Source organism: Falco peregrinus, chromosome 7, assembly GCF_023634155.1.
Source record: "Falco peregrinus isolate bFalPer1 chromosome 7, bFalPer1.pri, whole genome shotgun sequence".
Classification (NCBI taxonomy): Eukaryota; Metazoa; Chordata; class Aves; order Falconiformes; family Falconidae; genus Falco; species Falco peregrinus.
In genome coordinates this window covers 44,207,992-44,230,939 of record NC_073727.1, presented here as the reverse complement: position 1 = coordinate 44,230,939, position 22,948 = coordinate 44,207,992, and the positions used below count along the sequence as shown (strand labels likewise).

General features: G+C 39.9%; 1 protein-coding gene across 6 annotated transcripts in view; it reads left to right on the top strand.

Moving 5' to 3' along the window:
- Nucleotides 1–417: 417 nt before the first annotated feature.
- SCAF8 (SR-related CTD associated factor 8) overlaps nt 418–22,948 on the top strand; it is a 167,089-nt gene continuing 144,558 nt past the window's right edge. For 3 of the 6 annotated variants that reach the window (XM_055810288.1, XM_055810287.1, XM_055810286.1), the window contains exon 1: nt 418–820. In XM_055810288.1, the coding sequence (XP_055666263.1) occupies nt 791–820 (30 nt within the window). In that variant the 5' untranslated portion in view covers nt 418–790. Of the gene's footprint in view, nt 821–1,225; nt 1,507–1,528; nt 1,548–22,948 lie in introns of those variants that run through there. The other 3 variants (XM_055810289.1, XM_027795630.2, XM_055810290.1) reach the window with 3 other exon arrangements.

Below are 22,948 nucleotides of genomic sequence, written 5' to 3'. Positions count from 1 at the left end.
TATTCTTTTCCAATTGCTTGTAACTTTTTAAAATTCTCATATTTTTTTGCTGCCGACACGTTTTCCTCGTATTTTCCTTCAAGCCTGCACGCTGTTCCCCAGCGGGCCCTGCCGGAGGTGAGGCCCTGCGGACAAGGTGCGAGAAGGCGGGCGGTCGCCTCCCGCCGGGGATCCGCCTTCAGCCGGCAACGGCCAACACGCCGGCAACGGCCAACACGCCGGCCCCAGAGCGCCCAGGCTCGCCCCGGTGACGTGCAACGCCTCGGTCCCGTAGCCCCGCGCTGCACGCCGGGCCGCAGGGCCGGGGCGGGCGCCGGGCGGGGCGGGCCGCCATCCCGGCAGCACCGCTGTGGCGCGGGGCGGGCGAGCGAGCGCTGCCCGGCAGGCGGCGCTGTAGCGGCCTGCGCGGCTCTCGGCTCCTCTCGGAGCTGCGCTGCGAGGAGCCCCCGTGTGTCCGCCATATTGGCGCCCGCGCCGCAGCCGCTGCGCGTTGTTCCTCCATCTCCTGCCGGCGCGGCCGAGCGGAGCCGAGCGGGGGAGGGGACGTCGGCGCCGCCGGGCGGGAAGCGGGGCGAGAAGGCCGCGCGCTGCCGGGAGGAGACGGAAACGAGCGGGGCCCCCGTCCCTCCGCGCCCGCCCCCTGCGCCACCCGCCATGGCGAGGAGGCCCGGCGGCCCCTGAGCGAGGCGCGCACGCACGCACAGACCGAGACTAGCCCCCCTCCCGGCCGCGGCCCGGCCCGGCCGCCATCAGCGGAGAGAAGCCGCCCGGCTCCCGCCTCCGCCGCGACATGGAGGCCGTGAAAGCCTTTAACAGCGAGGTGTGTAACCCCCCTCCCCGCGCCTTCCCCTCGGGGTCGGGGAGCGGGCGGCGTCCCGGGGCCCAGCGCCTTCCCTGCCCCGCTCCCGCTGCGCGCGCCTCGCCGCGGGGAGGGGGCGGGAACCGGGGGGGGCCCCGGCGCGGCGGAGTGGGGGTGGGGGGCGCTCTCGCCGGAGGCCCGGGGGCTTCCCCCCGGTGTCGGGCGGGAGCGGGCCGCTGCCGCCGGCCCTGGGAAACGGGGCGGGGGGGAGGGGTAGTGGAGGCGCCCCCCCACACCGCTGCTTCCGCCGTGGGGCTGGGGGCGGCTGAGCGGATCCGAGGGGAGAGGCGCGGGGAGGCCGAGGTGGAGGCCGCGAGGCGGAGGAGGCCTCCGGGCTGCGGTGGGGCGGTGATGCCCGACCAACTTCACGCAGCGGCCGGAGGAGGCTGCGCGGGGCGGCCGGGCCGCCGGGTCCTGGCGCTTCCCGCCTCTCTCCTCCTCCTCGCCTGTGACATGTGTGGCCGCCCGGGCAGCGCGCACTTGTAACACCTCGTGGAGCTACGTTTTAAATCTGGGGCTGGGAATACAAAGGCCTGGAGGCCCGTCTCCGTGTTTGAGGATGGTACCTTCGCGATGGTCAGGGTGGAAGCAGACGTTCCCTGCATGCGGCCCTGAGCTCAGGTCCTGCATCGAAGCACTGTGCTGAGGTGGGGCAGCGGCACCCCAAAACACGTGCTGACGGGGTCAGGTATTGATGCGGCACCTGGCTTCTCTTTTGTGCCAGTAGTTAATGTTTATTTTATTGCAAGATAGTTCTTGTGGCGACTCATATTTCTTCCTCTTGATTGTGAGACTTCGTATCATTTATTTTTTGAAGTTAACGTAAGAGCAAGGGAAATAGGTGTTTATTTTCTTTATAGAGTAGCCCTATGTCTTAAAAATACATCTTTATTCATGTTAACTGTAGAAAGTATCAGCTGTGGTTACAAGTATACTACAGACTGCTCAGGTGTTGCAGCTCCGGCTTGCCCTCGTGCTACCCCCGGTGGGGAAGTAGTACAGTTTTAATGATTTTAAGTAATACAGTAGTGGTTTGGGTTTTTAAAATGTTAATTTGATTTGTAGTGGAACAGTGTGCTGTGTTGTTTCTACAAGCCACAATAAGGTAGGTTTTTAAAAAGGGCAGGTACTTTCTCGTAACTGAGGAGCGGTTGAAAAACTAACTGCTGTGTGGTTCTAGGTGTTGCACTTTATGCAGGTTGAATTTTTCAGCAGAAGAAATCACACTGTGGCCACTAGAAGAAAAAACAAATAGTAGAAACTCTTCTCCTATTTTTTTATTTGATTAACCTATGTGCTGTATTGTTAAGCGGCGAAAAGGAAGGGTCTAGTCATGAGAGCAGAAGAACATAAGCAGATTAGAACCTTCTCGTTGTATTTACCTACAATGTGTGAGCAAAAGTCTTTGCATTCAAATTGGAAAACAACTTCTGGCTGACTTTCTGAGCACTCAGATATAAGTACTGAAAAAAATAACTCTGGAGACTAATGGTGAGAACTGTACTGAAGAGGAGAGTTTGAAGAATATGCCTTAAATCTTCCAAATGCTTCAAAACCAGTAAACTTCAGGTTGTCAGAAAAGAAAATGCAGATCAGGCAGTGACATTTTAATCAACTTATCTCCTATGGTATAAATAGACAGCATCTATGAATAGACTTGTTTTTATGACTTCTCTTTCAGTTTTCTTTTAACCTGTGTCTCCATTTGAATGCTGGGCTACACTGATAGAAAGGTTTTAAGTACTATGACTAAACCTCTTAACCTGAAAGTGAACGGTACAAAGCTTAATATGTTTGGGGAATCCTGCATGTCATTGCTGGCCACTCTTAACACCTCTGTACGCAGCGCAGAATTTGACTTTAACTTAACTTTCCATCATGGTCTCAGGTCTAACTGACCTATGCACATTTTGCATTTTAGGACTGTGAAATGATCAATAATTATCTAAAGTAGCTGAAGTATACGAGTCAGTAGATTTGGTTTGTGCTGTATGTAAATGCTGTCAATTAACTTAGAAAATATATGCACTTCACTTCTAAAAATCCTTTTCTTTGTTTATGTTATGTTTTAAGGTTGTGTTGTCCTCCAGAAATGATGTCAGGAGTTCTGTTCTAGAGATTTTTGGCTTAAAATAGACGTAAATTAAATTTAGTGGCAGATGGGATAGACTAAATTATACAAAAACTTACCATGCTTTCACTTACGCAGTTTGCATTCAGTTAATAATTTTACAACAGTTTATGTAACTTACTGGTGAAATCCGGATGACACTTTAGAAAGAACATTCCAAATACATTTAAACACTTAAGTCTGCTGATTGGGTACTTCTGGGGTTGGTGTGGTTTTGTTTGTTTGTTTGTTAGTTTTTAAAGGAAGGAGTTATGTTTGGATTCTGCAGTGAAGCTAAAATAAAGGCAGCTGTCCATCTAGGTAGCATGGCTTACTCCAAATGTGCGTGTGAGATAAGCATTGTATTATAGCTATGCTGTATGACAGTGAGAATTGATTAACATAAACCTGTCATTAATTCGATTGGACAAAATCAACTTTATTTGAACTCTGACTACTAGAAAGAATTCTGTCTCTTGCGGAAAGCTCTTCATTGTCTAGTGATACCTGACATTATCAGTGTTGTACCTAATTGTATATGTAAAATTAGCCCCAACATTTAAAGTCTTGGGAAAGATAAATTTAAAGATGAGAAATAATCACACTGCTAAAGCAAACATATTCAGTATTGTTTTCATGTTGTGGTTGATAATTTTACTATTTGATTAAAACTGCTCGGCAACTGAAAAATAGACTATTATACAACTGACTTAATATACTGTTGAGGTAATTGGCAATATTTTATACCACACAGTTTATAATTTGCTACAGTTGACATCATGAAGGCTAACCATTGCAGAATCATTTTCCTCCAGGTCTCAGTTCAGACCCCGAGTTTTTTTCTGGAAAACACATCAAAGTCAAGAACAGTTCTTGACAGAAGAAAATGACTGGAATTTGTCAATTTTTTTACACGTTCTTTAAAATGTATTTTGTTAAAAAGGAATTGAAATGGACTAGAGGCAAGGACATGTACTGTCACAATTCCAGAACTCAGATGGTAATGTTTTAATTGCAGACTTAATTAAAACTCAGTTACTTGTTGTATAGTCAGTTCAGTGTTAAAGTCTTGCTGTCAGCTTCAAATCTAGCCATCCTCACATTGGTTTCAGCTACTGAAGTTTTTTTCAGGTGCTGTACTGCCTAGAGTTTTCCTGCCATACTTGTCCTTTTTGCAGTGGCAAGCTTTGTTTTTCTAAAGTATTTTCCACTATAATTTGAAGAATACATGCAGACAAATGTGAAAGGAGATCGTTGGATGCTTTAATTCTGAAACAAATTTAATTATTTTTAATTTTTTTTCATTATGAAAGAATAAATATGCATAGTTTTACAGACAAGTCAATAGTCATAGGACTGGAATTAATTTTAGGGGAAATAGGTATCAGATTAGTTCTAAGTACAGGATAAACTGCATCTTTGAAGCAATACTTTGTTTAGTCATATTAACTGCATCTTTAAATATTGAGTAACAGGAATCTTGAAAGGACATTGATTTAAGTTTTAGAGGGCATATTCAGCTTAGAGGCTGATTTCTTTTAAAACTGCAATAGTAATTCACTGATCTAGTTCAATTAAATGTAGCATTTCTATTCACTTAAAGTTTCTCAATATCTGTAATCACATACAGGCACACATCTCTTCATGTACAACCTTCGTTAAGTCTTGTTGTCTGTGATGCTGCCCTTACTGGGTTTTTTGTTTGCAAAAAACACCAAAAATATCTCGTGCATTCGTTATGCACACTTTAGTCAAATAGTTGAAAAATACTTGTAATTTATAAGTTGCTGAGACCGGTACCTGCAGTCTTGAACTACAGCCATTTAGAAGGTTAGCAACAGTAAAACTTACTTAGGGCAGTTTGATAGCTTAAGAAAAAAACCCAGCAAAATCAAAAAACATATTTCGTTGTAGTATTTACATTGTTGAGTCTAATGAACAATAGTTGTTTTAGCATCCCGTGCTTCAAATTCGAGCTGAAATTTAGTGGAAAAATAGATTTTCTATTTGTCAGGCAACACAATATATTATGACATGAGAAAGGCAGTTGTGAAAACAATCATTTATGTTTAGGAAAAAAAAAACCCGAAAAAAAGAGTAAGGCAGAGTTTCTCCCTTGGAGGGCAGGAATGACGGAGTCATGTGTCTTCAGTTTCTTTTCAGAAGTGATGTGTTCATTTGAGCATGTTTTGTATAAAAAGTATAATTCCTCTTTTCTGTACAGTTGGGTGCTAATCTTTTCATAAACAAATTGAATGGAAAACTAAATGTCATTATGGAGATGTGGAATATGCTCTATTCCATCTTAAAACTGTTTCAAGATGAAGATGCACATAAAGCACTGTAAGATTAAGGTAGTGATTACAGTTTGCTTAGAGTGATGTGGGTTTCTGTGTCTTTTCTCTTGTTAATGTAAATGTCATCTAGGGTGTGAGAATCATAATTAAAACTTCCACAGCATTGCTAGGCTGGGGTTCAGCTGTTACTGACAATGAAAATGGTTGTCCTCGAATAGCTCACCATAAAGTGGAGTCACAGTGAGCTTTTGGCATGCAGAATGGTTGAGAGACGTGTAAGATGATAAGTGATACATAAAGCGATCCTTGCTACTTTTAGGTTAACTGGTTCTTCTGAAATCTGTCAGTGGTAGGGACATAAGTCACTGATCATTTGCTGGCAGTGCTGTTGTCTATATACTTGCACTTCATTGTCTGTTAGTCACCTTTATCATGTTGTTTCTTCAGAAGATATGTTTCAAGTGGCAGTGGGGAATAGGTCGGCTACAATTTCAGAAATGTGACCCTTGGAAATAATCCACACTTTAATTACTGAGCATTGGAGTATAGGTGCACAAAAGCACAGAAATGTAAATCACATACTTTATTTTGACTATTTAAGTGGCATATTCTGAGTCGCTGAGGAGGCTTTTTCACAAAAGAATGCCAGTTGATGCTAAAAAAAAAAAAGTGCTAAATAGTAGGCCTCATGAAGATGCTAAATGGAGATGCATGCTGAATAGCTTGGGAGAGTGAAAAAAAGGATGCTTTTTGAGATGAGGAGCCAGGGCTTTGATTAGTGCAAGTAGTGGTGCTACCAGTTATGTATAAGGAACAGTGAAAGGGCGTGTAAGCTACTCCCTGGTGAGATATTTTTCTTAGATTCTGCTGCACGTTTCAGTTGTCTGAAGCACCTGAAACATCTGCAGAGTTTTTTTTTCCTAGCTGCTGAAAAAAGTGGGAAAACTTGTCTGTTTCCTCTTTTCTGTTACTAGTCATAAAAAAAGTGCGGCCCTCTTTCACATCCTCTGCTGTTTTGAAGGATTTTTTGCAACTATGATATATTTAAAGTGTTCTTCTTTTTTATTTGATAACCATCAATTTTGTTGTAGCAAACTAGGATGAAAGCTTTTGGTTTACCTCTATTCTTATTTTTCAGAAGAAAAAGTTAACTCAGTGATATTTGCATATGCATGTGGACCCACATACATCTGAAAAGTTGTCTCTGTTTTTCATTCTAAACCTCTGGGGTGGATGTGAAAAAGGTTTTATTTTGCTTTATAATCCCATAGTGCTACTCAGAGAAAACACTGAATCTTTATAAACTGTATGAATTCCCTAAAATACAGCAAAATATCTAAGGATTTGTTAATTTCCCTTTTGCTCTCAGGAACATTAAGAGCAATATCAGTGAAATGTAAATATTTTACTCCATCCCAGCAAGAGCTGAACTTTGCTGGCTCTCCACTATCTGCTTTTTGTTAAAAGGACATAGGGAAAGGAAGTCTTTCTGTCTTCAAGATACAGTAAATATTAAATTGATGTTCACCTGATTGAATATCTCCATGTGTGCAGTATAAATATTTATAGTTTTAATATAACGTTTTCAAAGACTGTTTTGACCTTAGACTTTCACCAGTCACAGGATCTTGACTTCTTGCCTTGTAAAAATGTGATCATGCAAGTCTGTTAAAAGCCCAAAATGTTAGAGGCTTTTTTGTGCATAACTTGGGCAAGGATCTCATTTCTTCTGTGAAGTAGTGTAGGACAGTCAGTCATAGATTGTTTTTTTTCCTTCAATATATACGCTTTAAATTTCTTCTTAAACTGTGGTCTAGATTAGATCCCTGTAAGCCTGGGAAGGTCATGTAGATCTCTGGATTCTGCTAACAGTCTTGAGTTGTAACTGGATAGTTAGAAGTATGAGTATTGATCCTCCTTGCTACTCTGCTACTACTATGAGAGTAGTGAACTGTTCTGTAGTTCAAAACAAACGCACTTCTGAACTCCTATGACTTCAGACCCTTTGAATTTTTGCCTACTCACTAAGACCATGCCTGGGGCTGCAGTCTTTGGCAAAGTACTTGAAATTATTTCAACAGGTCTTAATTGAGTTTGCCATCAGCAGTCTGTTTTCCTGTGGCAGTTGTGAACGTGGAGTCTAGTAATTGAAGTGGCTTTCTAACAGAAAAAAAAAAAAACATTCAGAACAAAAGTATGGGATAAAGCAGGTCTTAAAATACGGTCTAGACACTTCATTACTTTTGCAAGGAATTTTTTCACTTGGGAAGAGGCCCAATTTTGGTTTTTTGTGTCTGTAAAAGTGGTCTATCGTTCTACCTGGGAACAGCCACTGTGAAATTTATCCCGAGTGGTTGATTCAGCCTTGCTGAGAACCCATGTCCCTGGCCTCAGCAGCCATTGGTGTAACTCCATTGTGAGGCCTGGGACAATAGTTCGTAATTGTCTGTTCAGGTGTGTATCCAGAGTTCAGCAAGCTTGTCTTTGAACTCAATATTAGTCCTTGTTCCTGTATCAGAACTTTTCATGAATTGCCTGTGCATTTCTTTCCTTTCATTTCCTTGCTTCTTTGGAGCTACTTTTATGCGGTATTTCTCTGGGAGCACCTGCAGCAGCAGCAGCAGTGAACTATATAATTTTATTAACCTTATTCAGCAGCTGTTTCTACACTGTAGGGTACGTGTTCTTTAGGAGAAAAGGAGGATCTTCAGCTGCTGCGCTAGTTCTTGTCTTCACCTGTCCTTGCCAGTTGTACTGACCAGAAGGAGACATTTTTAAAAGTAGAATTGGTTAAAATTTGGAGGAAGAAGTGATTGCATTGCCACCATGAACCTCTTTATCTGCATCATAAATATGTATTTCTTGTAGTAGCCTTCTCTCTGTTGCTGTTAGGCTTTTGGCAAGTGAGCTACCATTTGTACAAAAATGGCACCTATGGATATACAATAATTTTATAATTTTCTTCCCATTTTTTTCAGGTGTTGCCTGGTTTTACTGTAGGTTTTGATTGTATTAGGTTTTAGGGTTTTTTGAGGTTCCAAGTGAATAATACCAGATTGTTACCTTTTCTCCTAGCTTTGTGATTATATAGGTAGCTGATGAACATTTTCCTGATGCTTTGATGTAAACATAATGCACACATTTAATATAATAAAATGCATATGTGGAAGGTAGGGCTTGTCACCTTTGTTACAGTGTTTGCTGTTGCTGGGTTTTGAAGGTTGGCAGAGTACGCTCTGGTTCCTGTTTACAATGAGGGCACAAAAGAGCATGTAAAAGCAGAAGGGGCAGAGCTGAGATCCAGAGGTAGTAGCAGCAAGGAACGGTGGTTTGTATGGATGGCTGCTGAGCAGTAAAACCACTAAGATATTGGAGGCACCTGTTTTGGTAGCCTTGAACTTGTTTATTGTGACGTTCTATCTATAACATACAGTTTTGAAAGACTGGAGTAAATACTCCTTTATAAGATGACAGCTGCACAAGGTGTTTTATGCAAGGCAGTGAACAGTTGTCTTATATATTTGAATTGGAATTTTTAATTGAGTTAGCATGTGTTCTTGGGAAAGGTATCTCAGAAGATTCATCTTTTTGTGGTGTTTGGCCTAGGGTTCAATGTTTCCAAATGTTCATTTGGAGTTGTGGTGAGGGTTTCCTTTTTTTTTTTCCCTTTTTTTCCCCCTTCCCCCCCCCCCCCCCCCCCGTTTTTAGTATTTATTAGTTACTTTCAAAAAGTGAAGTAGAATTAATTATGTGCATCCTTTCCATTCCTATTATTCTGTGACTTTTTTTTCTTCTAAAGAAGTACAAAATACTGTAAAGTGCTGCTCACTTTGGTGAGCAAAATGGTTTAAAAATTTTGGTCTCATGACATGACTGTATAGAGCTCTCTTGACAAATAATTTAGAAATTAGTATGATCAATAAAATACAATTATAATATTTTTATATTGATGTGATTGCAGTGTTAAAAAGATTAATGATCATGCTTGTAAATGTCTTTGGATATTCCAGCAGTTAAGTCCAAAGAACTTGTAATGTGTTAACCAGAACATTGGAAGCCTATGGAAAGATCTGATCAGACTAAAGTTTTTCAGAATACTGAATCTTCTATGCAAATTAACAAAACAAAGCTGGTTCACATGAAAAGGAATATGTTGTTTTCTGAATCTGCTCTAAATTACAGTTTCAGATAATGTGTTGAGTGTCATAGCTTTGTTACCAGATATGGGATGCACAGTAGTAGCAACTGCTGCTTAATTTTCAGGAAAGTGGAACACTGAATGGGAAAGAAGGATTTATATAACTGATATATTGGTTGGATATATGGATATAACCCTCTATAAACCATGATTTTTTAACAAATTGTAAATCATGAAGCTTCATTATGAATGCAGGGGATTTTAAACCATATCTAAGGAGAAAACATTTTGAAATCAGGGCAGCTTTTCTTGTGAGCCCTAAAAACAGTTGGCAGAGAAATACGTGTCTTTGATTTTCATAATGTTTGGGATCTGTCCCTACATTTCATCTCTCATGATTGTAGAGGTGTGATTGTATTGAGACTTTACTAAGGCATTTAACTCCATGCTGCATGCACCACATTTTACCAAACCAGTGTAATGCAAACAAGAGTGAAAGGCACTTCTCCAGTGTTGGCAGCCCCCAAGCTCACCTCTGGAAATCTATAGAGACTGACGTTGTCTATGAAGCTGATCGATTTTCCTGTTGGTGATCTAGAATTAGCTATAAAATCATGATAAAGTGTTAATGATGGAAATTAGCCATATGGCAGGAATGATAAGAGAAGAAGCAATATAACAAGCGTATTTCACTTCCTGTGATTTTTCTCATGTGATATACTTTTAAAGATTATATGGATCATTTGTCATCAGTCTTTCTTTTCTGTTGTTGGGAGTTTGAGCACTGGTAAAGCACACAGTCTTGCCTAGCTATTTCACATGGTCTATTTAGTTTTTTCTAAGCTTTCTGTTTCCATGCAGTGAACATCCTAAGTTACTATGAAGTGAAAAAGAGCAATTATTTTATGGCTTGTTAAAGGGCTAGGACCGAAAGAAGTATGTTCTAGAGGTAAACATCTATTCCATAGTTGTATGCAATTCAGGAGCCTAGAGTTGAATCCAGGTGATTTTTTTAAATTCCAGTATTACATTCATAGTCTATTTGTACAAAGCCAGCTGTACCGATGGAACTCAGAAGCTTTCATTGAAAGTAGTAATGAAGAGGGTTTAGAGGAAATTGTAAATAGACTGTAATGTGCCTTTTGGCTCAAATATATGAAAACTAAAATGCAATCTTGGCGTTCCATCCCAAATTGTTCAGGTTCAGGAGATTTGAAAGTTGGAGTTGTGCTTCCTCAAAATGAAAGGGATAGGAGATGGACTGAGCAAAGACTGTGATGGTAACACCTGACTTCATGTGCTGAAATGTGATGGGCTGGAGAGACTGTTGTATCACCTTAGCATTCTATTTCACTTAATTGCTTATACATTCAGTTAGGATGAATATTCAGATGTCTTCTTTAAACATAAACATATGTAATGAGCGGTATATAATACAACTGATGTGTGAGGGGGTAAGCTTCTTATGTGAATGTTCTCGGCTGTTTTTAATTTTTTTATAAATCAGTTAACTGCAACAGTAAAAGGAAGTCATAGACTGGGATATCAAGGATAGTGACAATCATTTTATATTTGTTAATTTAAACCATATGTCAGGCACTTCAAGTGTTTGAAAACAATTTTATTAAGATAGTTGTTGAGTTGCAACCCTCTCTTCTTTGCTTTTTTCAGTGTTGGATTTTGGCAACTTGTCTTGGTTGGTTGCTGAAAGAACTTTTCATTGTTTTCCCTCCAAACTGAAATACCTTATGCTGAATGGAGCACCTGCCATTCTGGTCATCCTACATATCTTTGGTATATATTTTAACATTTCTGTGCAGCACAGAGAGCAACAAGGTGCTGATTGGTAGATCCTAGTCAGCATCAAGGAAAAATCCTATTCACTGAGGGTGCTCATGTAATTTAAGTAACTTTTCCTAGAGGTTAAATTTCAGGAGTGTGCAAAATGCAACATAATAGAAATTTGTTGATTCTGTCCTTTTTTTTTAAAGCAACAACTGACAATACTCTCTTCTTGTTCTTTGCAGTGTGGTGATATAAATATTGGTAAGCAATTCAGTGACTATTTCTATATATACAGTTGGATTTGATTTATTTTAATGCTGTTGAAATGTGAAATAAATTAATGTAATTTAAGGTAATACCTATTAGGCTTGACTTCTAGTTACTTGTTTTGGCTTTTGAACATGGAAATTGCAGACATCTGTTATTATATATGATGTCTGGTTAGTGTTGTGTCCTGGTAGCAGCCAGGGAGAACTGTAATAATAATTCAGTAGAGATATGTGTAATTGATATCCCTGACATGCTTCTGGTCATAATCTTGTAATTATTTGGACTGAGTCCTAGAGTATCAGTATCAAAATGTTTATTCTCTTAGTTGCTGGAAGTTGTTGCTGGAAGTTGCTGTTCCTTTGGGTCACGTGAGACCAGAGGTGTTCATAGCTTTCAAGCCTTCTGGTGGCAAAATTAGTCTTATATGAAAAATTATTTCCTAGCCACTCTTGTCTTTGTAAGATGTGGCCAGAGGTGTGAAAAAGGATATATTACTTATGCAGCTGTATTTTAATAAAGTTAGTACTGTGGTCTGATTTTCATTCAACATTTTGTTAGGGAAAAAGCTGTCTGACTCTCTTGCCTGTTGAGTAAGTGGTGAAAGATCTTGGAATTAAGTGTTGGGCTTTGCAGAATATAGTGTGCCATTGCCTTCCATGGAGAAGCAGTAACTGTAAGCGACTGACTTTTCAAAGATGTAGTTCATGTGCGTGCAGCCTGGTCTTCTCTTGAGAGACTTTAGACTGTAGCTTAGCACTGTGTAGTATACTGCCTTGTAAATTACAGCTATTTGCAATAGTGCACTTTTTATAGTTATTTACAATAGAATTAACTTTTAAAGCGTTTTTGAATTACGATTGTAATGATAAAATTAGTTGGCATTACTAAACAATCACATTTTGAAATATGCTGATGAATTTCCAGGCTTTCACTAATCCTTTTTTGAAGGCCACTTTTCTTAACAGAATTAAAGAAAAAATACAGAACAGAAAGTCAGTGCCTGATCTGTAGTGTCAGTCTGATCTTTTGCCTTTCCCCCCATTCTGAACATATATTTTAAATAGCTTGTTAATCTTTGAGCAAGCCCTTCCCCGCGCCCCCCCCCCAAGTTTGGAAATGGGACGTAGCTTATTAAAAGTTCTGCTGAAGAAAGGGAGTCTCAATAATGCTGTTAAACCTAACTTTTATGTACACTGGAATATTGCCTTTTATGTAGTTTCTTAGCTCAATGTCATTGCTTTTTGCTGTACAAATCATGTAGTTTTATTAGATAGAGGAAGACACAGAATTGTGAATATAATAGGCTTTATTTGATAGCCTGGTCTTTTCTTGGACATGATACTTAAATATACATTTATGTAGTAAATCTGTGTAAATTTTGCATTTGGAACCTGTTGATTCTGAAGGAGGTGCATGGGGAAATGACACTTTTCCCATTGTCCAGTAAATGCATGCAAAGCCCCTGTGAGGTCAATTTCCCATCTATTTCTAGATAATATTGATTGATGATGGAGGAAGTTAAAGAAACACTTGCCTTAGGATATGATACTAAAAACTCAGTCTTAAGGCATTTGTTTGGTTTTATTTTTAACCAGTGTAAGAACAGAAAGGATAACTCAATTGGAGGTGATGAGAAGTAAGTACAATTTGAATTTGTTTGAAACAATACACAGGTGATGTCCTGGTTTTGGCTTGGGGAGAGTTAATTTTCTTCTTAGTAGCTGGTGCAGTACTGTGTTTTGATATGATAAAATGAGGAAGAATTGGTGTGACTTTTATGAAAGAAAATAATGTGTCATATATGCACTAGAGTTCTTTGAGACAATTAGAAAACATGTGGACAGGGAAGAACCAGCTGGTGTTACTAGGATTTCCAAAAAGTAATTGAGAAGATCCATCCCCAAAAGTTTGAAACTATGCTACTAAGGATGAAAGTGCATCCTTACATAATGGATAGTAAAAGGGGAGATGGGGGGGAAAAGTTTCTGTGGAGACATGAATTATCTTTCTTCATGGTGGAATCTTTTATGGGTTTGTGCTGGGACTCTGTGCATTTTGACGTATTCGTAAATGCTGTGGAAAAGGGGTAGAATAATGAGGAAAAAATGTTGACAGTATTAAGTTATTCAGGATGTTGGTACTGAAGAGCTAGCTCTGAAGGACTGCAAAGGGACATTGCTGTACTGACTGTTAGATGGCACCCTGCCATGTTGTCAAATTAAATGTGGTAATGCAGGCTGGGGAGTATGAAAAAGGCAACCCTTGCTTTATGTACACAGTGATGGGTACTGAAATGATATTATTTGGTAATTAATAAGATCTTGCAACCGAAATGTAAATGCCTGTTAAAAGTTCGGCAGTAGTCAAAATAGCAGTCAGAATCCTGGAAATTATTAGGAAAGAAATAGAGAGTCATTGTAGTGCCAGTGCCTCTTTATCTTATGTCATGTGCGGTCTAGTTTGCACCACACAAGGCCTTGTTGGCAGAACTGCATGTACAGAGAAGGGCGGAAAGAACAGTTCAACAGGTCTGTACTAATACTCTTTTCTGGGCTAGAGTAGAGATGACTGGAAGATGATGAGATAAGGGTCTGTAGTACTGGGGATACAGAAGAGGTGAATCAATGTTTTTTCCGACGCAGAAGCTCTGTAAATCCAGTATCACTAATGAGCACAGGTTCAAATCAAGAAAAAGGAGTTTCTTTTGCACAGACTTTGATTAAATTATGCACCTTCTGCAAAGATGTTGGGCATGCTAAAGATGTACATGCATCAAAAAATAAATTTGAATTCTCTATGTGGAGGGAATTCAGAGATTTTATAGAAAGATCAGTTAGTGCAGGCTCAGGAATCACTGAGCTGCTGGTGGCTAGAATAATATTAAGAGAAAATATCACTAAAAGGGCAACTGTATATTATCTTCCATAAGTATCATGTACTGAATGCTGTTTCTGTTGGTTTTCTCTGAATTAGTGCTGTGCATCAGTAAAAAATATATTTTCTCTACTGTGCCCTAGCACAAAGAAGAGAGAAGGGGAGGTAAGAACGGGCATAGGAGAAATGTCATGGTTTAACCCTGGCCAGTGACTAAGCCCCATGCAGCTACTCACTCACTCCCCCCACAGTGGGATGGGGGAGAGGGTTGGAAGAGCAAAAGTGAGAAAACTTGTGGGTTGAAATGAAGACAGTTTAATAGGTAAAGCAAAAGCTGCTCACTCAAGCAAAGCAAAACAAGGAATTCATTCACTACTTCCCATTGGCAGGCAGTTCTTCAGCCATCCCCAGGAAAGCTGGGCTCCGTCATGCATAATGGTTTCTTGGGGAAGACAAGTGCTGTCCCTCCCTTCCTCCTCCTTCCCTCAGCTTATATATGCACAGCATGACATCATATGGTGTGGCGTATCCCTCTGGCTAGTTTGGGTCAGCTGCCCTGGCTGTGTCCCCTCCCAGTTTCTTGCACCTCTCCAGCCTTCTCACTGGCAAGGCCTGAGAAAGTAAAAAGTCCTTGACTCAGTATAAATATCACCTAGCAACAACTAAAAACATCGGTGTGTTACCAACATTGTTTTCACACCAAATTGAGAACCCAGCACTGCACCAGCTACCAAGAAAAAAAATAACTCTATCCCAGCTGAAACCAGGACAGGAAAGATCAGAAAAAAAGAGGAGGTAAAAATTAATTATTATGAGAAAGATAGAAAGGTGTTAAGAATAAAAACAATCTAAAAACATGGAACCAGAGAGGTACAGATAAAAGCAGTCCTGGTAGCAACCAGGAACCATCACTTCCTCATGGGGGCCAAGCAGGGAGTGGCTGCTCCTTGGTAATGCTCAGCCCAGAGACATGATTAGACTGGAAGCTTGAAAGAGTTGTTGTCAAACTTCCTTTTCTTCCTTGTTACCGAAAATCATAACCAGGAAAACTCCTCAAACCAAATGCTACTTTAGAAAGCCATCATTGGTTTATTGCAGCGCTGGGTGCATGCGGGATTTTTCCTCCTAACATGCACACCATGTTACTTGAGTGTATACATTATATACAGTAGAGTACTAGCATATTCATAGTACATTAAATTTTAATTTTCATTCATGTACAGTATTGGTTACAAGTTTCTCACTCCTAATGCAAATTAGTAGGCGTCCTCAGATTGCTGTCTTCACTGCTGAAGTTTTTTTACTAACTGCATGCTCCCCAAGTGGGGGTTTGTCCTTTTTCAGAGGGGGCTCTTTGAGTTAGAGGCTGTGATCTCCCGTTACCAGAGTTACCTTTCTGGTACTTTCAACTAATTTTCTGTGGATTGCAGCACATTATCAGCTTGGCTTCTCTTGCAGCCAGAACTTTCTCACTTGGAGGCTTTTTTCTGCGTAATTTAGATAACGGTGTTGTTTTCCCCATCTGTTCTTTGTTTCCCAAGGCTGACTCTTTTGATTAGAAGTCCTTTCATTCATCAGTTTTGATGACTTTAGAGGGTCAGCTTGATCTAAACTTTGTGCACAGATTTGTTTAACACATAGTTAAACACTAAATCAGAGTTTGGTAATTTGAGAGTTTCGGCAACATCCTGTCACTTGAAATGGCCAAGCTGACTAGGGCTGGGTGAAATTTGACAAGAACATACCAAAACTTGGTGAGTCTTCGGATGTGGAGGGTAAATAAAAAAGTGAGTGTACATGTGGAGGAACTGGAAAAGGAACATAGCATATTTCATGTCTATATAGTGAGAGGGTCTTCCTCTCACCAGGGAATGGGTATGAGTCAGGATCATGAGCGCACCTGAGTCTCTATGTCTCAAGTCCTCCACTGAGAATTTTCCAACTTAAATTCCTGTTAAGCAATAGACTTGGTTAGCAATGTAAGCTGCCACACTGGGGTTTTTCACCTTCCTGTGGTAGTAAGTCATGCTACTGAATGCTTGGTGTGACACAAGGCCGAGTTGGAGGAGTGAAGCGCAGTTGGATCGGGATGTTTTTTGAGGCGTGAATTGGTTAGCTGTTATACCTACTAAAGATACATGGGGAGGAATTAACTGATAATTTTGGAGATGTAATGCAGGTTTGATACTCTGTGTATATCTTGTTACAGTTCTGTACAGTTGAGTTAAGAGTAAGAACTTACAAAATAGAAAAAACTATTTTTACATTCAGACAGTAACAAAGCAGGGTTTGAGATATTCTTATAAAACCAGAACAAAAATCCACCCTTAAAACTACCTATTACTTTGATCATCTTGAAGACTTGCAGTGCTATCTGTCTAATAAACTGTTACATGCTTGCATGGCCATTTGGCTGGCATCTGATTCTTCATGTGCAAGATCATTACCCTGGGAGTTGCTTTCATTGAGACAGATTAGGATTTGGTGGTAAGCATATTTTTGTGGACTCATTTTGTCCCTGAAGTGCCATTCGGATTCAAGCCTTCCCTTTAAGGATTTCCTGTGATTTATATTCAGTGTTTAATCAAACATTCATACTTCTGTCAAAGGCTTATTGATTGTGTCGTGTCCCCCCCCCAATTATCAAAACGGTGATGTGCGTAGGGCATGGCTGAATGGAATCATGGTACAGGAAAGCAGTAAAACAACTTCCCCCACACAAATTCACTGCAAATTGATCTGTTATTTTCTGTAGCTGTAAATGGATTGGTAAGATTAATGTTCATTGGTAGGTTCCAGTGTTTGCAGTGTGTTTGGAGCCAAGTGTATTCGATCATCTAGAATACTTGGGAAACAAAGTTTAGAGTCTTGTCCGCAGCCTTCTAGAATAAACTTCTAGAATAAATTTTCATTGACATTGCAGTCAAATGAGTGCTACTAAGTGCACCGAGCTGGAAAAGTCACTGACACTTTTTACAGTAACTAGAAAGTATTCTCTTAACTTTTCTTATGCTTTTTCTTAGAGGAAAATAAAATTATTCCCAGAAGGTCATATGCAAAGCCTGCATTTAATGTTCTTCATAATTTGATTATAGAACACTTGTGGGTTGGGTTATTTTTTTGTGTCCCCACCCCCACCCCTTCCTCCCAAAACTGATCCAACAGTTTGGAAATGGTTTCTCTTACCAGTACAGACTCCTTGTGACTTGTCTCTGTGTTACTTTTCCACATACCACACACATCCCCCTCCCCCCCCCCAATATCAGCTTCTGCAGAAGTTTAGTCTTTGTTCCTTTTTAACACTTGTGTTCTTAGGAAGTTACTAATTTGTTTTCTTTAGGATCAGATAAGTGTTTTCTTTCTGCTGATCAGTTAAATTTGTGTCTGGTCATGCCATCTACCTTTAGAGAGGGAGTGTCTCACCTTTTAGTCTTCTGAGCAATGTGCTGTAGTTTAAGAATGGACAGTACAAAACAAAGTTCTGTATAATTTTGTAATGGATTTTTACAGGTTTGTTTCAATCAGGGTTTAACCTTTCAATTTATTAAAGACTGAAGCATTATTCTCCCAAATGTGTTTGTGGTGACTTTGCTCAGGAGAGCCTTTGTGTCAGAATTACTCTTTGGTGAATACATAGCCTTTTGCAGCAGTGCTCTTTTGGGCAAGTATCAGGGAGGCTGTTTCTCCCCCTTAGGTATTAGGATAGCTGGGAGATAAATATTGGATTTGTTTAGGTTAGCATATTCTTTTTCGTTTGTGGTGCAAAATCAATAATAAGGGAATAGGAAAAATAAATTGAACCAACAACGTGTGAGGTGGTTTTTGTATTAGATTTTGATAAGTATTTGTATCATCAACTGGTGATAATGTGCAGTGTTTGGAAAGAAATTTTTATTCTCTTAGTGTACGTTTTAAAAAGGGACTCCAAACTGTGGTGCTCGCTATAGCAGTGCCTGAGATTTCAACAGCAAGTTTCTATGCTTACTGTTTTTTCACACAAGAAACAATGCAAATACTTCCACCATACATGTCCTTCCAACTGTGAACTTAGGAAAATAACTACAGAAAACAGGTTTCATTGCTGGTCAGGTATCTATCAATAGTGATCAGATGCTTAAAGAAATAGTGATGAGTTTTTGTGTTTTGGGGCAGGGGTTTTGGTATGAGTTGATGTTTATCCAGAAAAGCAGGTAAATGGCTAGTGAATGGAATTAGGCAGATTTTCTTCATAATTCATAGAATCATATGGTAGCTCAGCTGTAAAGCATGTTTTTGAAGTTTGCATAATGGTTTCTGTGTCTGCTCTTTTGCTTTCTTCTTCCAGCTTGTATTGTAAAAGTGACTAGTGTGCTTCAAAACCTCTGAAACTTGTGGTTTTGTCTGCCACTTGAAGATTACAGTGCTTCACTTTTGACCCTCTTAAATGAACTGTATTTCCATTGTGGAAAAAATGCAGCTGCCTGATGTGATAAGGCTCAAACTTCATTTTAGTAAGTTTCTTTTAAACTGAGAGCTGCATTTTATACTAGCATAGAGATAGCTAACTGTATTTTATACAGTTATTTAAAAGAGTGGGTGTATTTCATTATGGTGTCTGGTCATGGACTTAACAAGCTGGTGATAACAGTTCGGGAGTGAGTCAGGTCCCCCCAAAGCATGCCAGAGCTGCCCTCCCAGGCTGAGGAAGACCATGCTGGGCAGTCTGGAGCCGTATCCACCACCTGGCTCTCACTCATTCCCTGCTCATCTCATTTGGTGCACTCCTCCAGTCCCATCCTTCCCAGTAGATCTCCACTACTCAGATTATATTGACATCTGCCATCACTTTTTAGTAATCCTGTTTGCAGGCTGAAGTCCTAGTCACCTTTGTTCTTCACTTGAAAACACTTTTCATTATCCCTAAGTATTTCATGCCAGCCCTCAAGATCAGAGGGGGGAGCTGAAATTCCGGAAGTATTAAGAAGTTGAATGTACCCTGTAGGTTAGTTTGTACAGTTGCCTAAATGATGTTGTGGTTCTAAAAGTGTTTGCTGTATTTACTACTGAGATTTTTTCTGGTTTACTGTTGAGTTGATGCCTTCAAAGAAATGTCTCATGTACCAGCAGATCCCTTTCCTGAATGGCACTAGTCAGCTTCAAAGCCAGTGTCTGCTACTTTGTGTGTACTCATGCTGAATTTGTCTACCTTTTCATTACTCGTTTGTGTCACCGATGTTCCTCTGCAGCTTTTGATAGTCTTTGTCTGTCATATCCAGAATATACCTGACTGCACAGGCCCTAGCGCAAGTGGAACTCTACTGGGACTTCCCTCTACTATAAACAAAATGACTGTTTGTTCAAATTGTTTGCTGGCTGTCTTTAAAGAGTAATTGGTCAGGTTATTTGTCATGCTCAGGAGAGCCTTTCTGTCAGAATTACTTCAGTCTGTTTAGGAGAGCTTAGCTTCTTTGAAGCCTTTTGTGAGAGATCTTTGGTAAATGTCTCTGGTAGTCCAGGTGGACTATATTAGTGATTTCTCAGTGTGCTCATTGAGTGTTTCAGAAAAAGATGGTAGACTGAGATGTTGCTTTTCCTTGCAACACGTGCATGGAATTAACTGCCCACTTACTCTTTTCTTTCCAGTAATTTATACATTTTTTTTCTGGTACAAACATTGAACCTAACTGATCCATTGTTACCTGATTCTCCCCCTGAACACTTGTCAGAAATTCATGTTGCTTTTCCTGTCTCTTAAGAGCTGCAAGATTGAGACTGTTTCAAGTGAGAATTCATGATTCACAGCTACTAGGTCTTTTACTCTTGAGTTCTAGCAGCTCTTCATGATTTTTCACATTGTGAGCTTGTTTGTTCTTCACCTTCGTATAAACACATTTGAGGAGGATTCTGGTATGGGAAGTCTCCACAGTCTTTCCTCAGTGTGTAGATCTAAAAAGAGAAAGGGAGGGTTCTTTTTCTGTACAGGTTTATCTCCTACGAGTCCTTTACCTGCTGACTGTCTTGGAGGAGCACTCTTAATAGATCTGCTATTTCTTCTCTTTTCTGAAAATGGCTGATTTTTATGCTTTTTCCTCTTTGTTTCTCAGACTTGGTTGCTTTATTTTTTACATGTGCGTTACCAGCTAGAGCTTATGGTCACTTCCGCCTGCTCCTTCCCCTCCTTTGGGTACAACTTCTGATTTTCTGAAATGTTTACCTCAGATAATTTCCCTGACTTTACTGTTTAGCCAAGTTGCCATTTTTTCCTAGTTTAAAGGCTTCGTTTATGTGAGGGCAAGCACTTACTTTCTGCTAGTGAGCATGAGTGCCTTACAAAAAGATGATCAGGAAATAATTATAGCAAAATGTTTTGACTAAGCATTTGTACAAAAGAGCATACAGGAAAAATGAGCTACAATATAAGCACAAGTTTTAAAACCAAAAAGAATATATAAATTTTTAACTCCTTTATTTTCATATATTATAATCCCAAATAAATTGCAGTTATTTTGCTTTAACTAGGTTTGAAGAATATCTGATTTCTTGAAATGCCCACTGTATAATGTAAAAATGTAAAAATCATGTATGCTACATCAAAAAAAAAAAAGTTTTCATTAGTAGAGAAGCAACAGTCTTGCTTCTCTAGCCAGCCTAGCAGTAAAGCAGATGGGCTTGATAGACGGGCTATTGAATGGATAAGGAGTTGGCTGGATGGCAGCATCCAGAGAGTTGCGGTTAATGGCTCAGTGTCCAGGTGGAGATCAGTAACAGGTGTTGTCACTTGTGGGTTCATATTGGCACCAATACTATTTAATATTTTTATTAATGATGAGTGTGCCCTCAACAAGTCTGCAGATGACACCAAGCTGAGTGGTGACATTGGTAATGTTTGAGGGAAGGCATGCCATCCAGAGGGACCCTGACAGGCTTGGGGAGCTGGCCCACATGAACTGCATGAACTTCAACAAAGCCAAGTGCAAGGTCCTCCTGCACCTCAGGGTCATCACTGATCACTGGCATCAGTACAGGCTGGGTGATGAATGGATGAAGAACAGCCCTGTGGAGAAGGACTTGAGGATATTGGTAAATCTAAAATCAGACATGAGCAAACAGAGCAGTTTAGTTGTAGTTGCACATCATCCAGCCAAGCCAGTAGCCAGGATGAGTGACCCACAGCCTGGTAAATCATCTGTGAGTAACTGAAAGTTGATAACCGAACTTTGAGTGGAAACCAGAGAAGAAACTGATTGGAGACTTGATCTTCTGCCTGGTTTTCTCCCTCTCCCCTGTGGTGGTGGTGAGCACTGATACATTTGAATTCTAGAAGGACATTGACATGCTTCTTATACAACAAAAAGTAGTAATTCAGAATGTTTTGCAACAGCAATTACCATTAGTGAGAAGTAGTAACAGTTGGTTTAGATTTTTTTTTTTTTTTAGAAGCTAGAATTAGAATTGTTTTAGAAGCTGGGATATCTAGATGTGAACTGCTTATAATCTCACTGTTTTAGTGGAAATCCTTTCAAGCTGAGAAGATAGATACTTATGCTTGGAAAAAAACCAATTTTTTTATTTCTGTCTTTTGACAGCTATACAAAGTTTTAGTTAGAACTTTTTTTGATAGGAAAGGATAGAAAAAAAGCATCTCATGTTTGCAGGGAGAGGAAATCCTTGTCTCTTGGAAACTCACTGAATAATATCTCCTTGTTAGTTTCAGAGCAATAAATTATTGTAAGTAACTTGGGGAGCGTGATCTGTATTTAAGATTTTTATTCTAAGCTGTTCCACTGTGTGATCTGTTTACTGTTACATTTTACTTTGTTAAATGTAAACAATTTGGAATTATGTGTTCTGAAAGCTGAATGAATTATAGGAAGTTAAGGATACTGTTAATATGTGTATGCATATTAATCTAGGTCAGGGTGTATAGTAGGAGAGGAGTCTTTTGGCTTTTTTTCTGTTTCAGTGACCATTTTATGGAAGAACTTCCAATTCTTCCTATCCCGAGGAAGGAAATAAATTGTCTCTGGATGGTCATTCTCATTATCAGGGCTCTATTTTTGAGCTGATGTGCTTCTAGACCTGTGTTGTATTTTTGTTTACAATGTAAGTTAAGAATATCCTTAAAAACTGGTTTGGCATTTTGTATCTGGTATTTTCATGTATCAAAGTAGCAAATAGTAGACAGTCCCTTGTCTGCTAACACTTTGCATTAAGGAGAAAAGAGCAGCATTGTATTCAAAGCCATATATTGTGAATAATCAGAGATTTTCACAGCAAGTAAATAGCCTTGGATGATGGAGTTCTGACTTGGCATGGAGGAAGTTTTTCCAATTACCACCTATCAGTTGTAGCTATGTTCATGTACTGCTCTTGCTGTGTAGCAAACTTCTGATGAATGTCTGTCATGCTGTATTGCTTTTGCTAGAAGATGTATGTACTAATAGAAAGAAAGTTATTACTGTGTAATGGGAGAAGAATCTTGCAAAACACTGCTACCTGTTCTGTGTAGGGTGGCTGTTTTGGTGGTTAGATATTAGTGAAGTTACAAAGCTGTTTGAAATGTAGAACCCAGCTGGTGTTTTACTTAAGTATTTGTAATACTTTTGATACATTATTTGTATCAGTTAACACAGTGA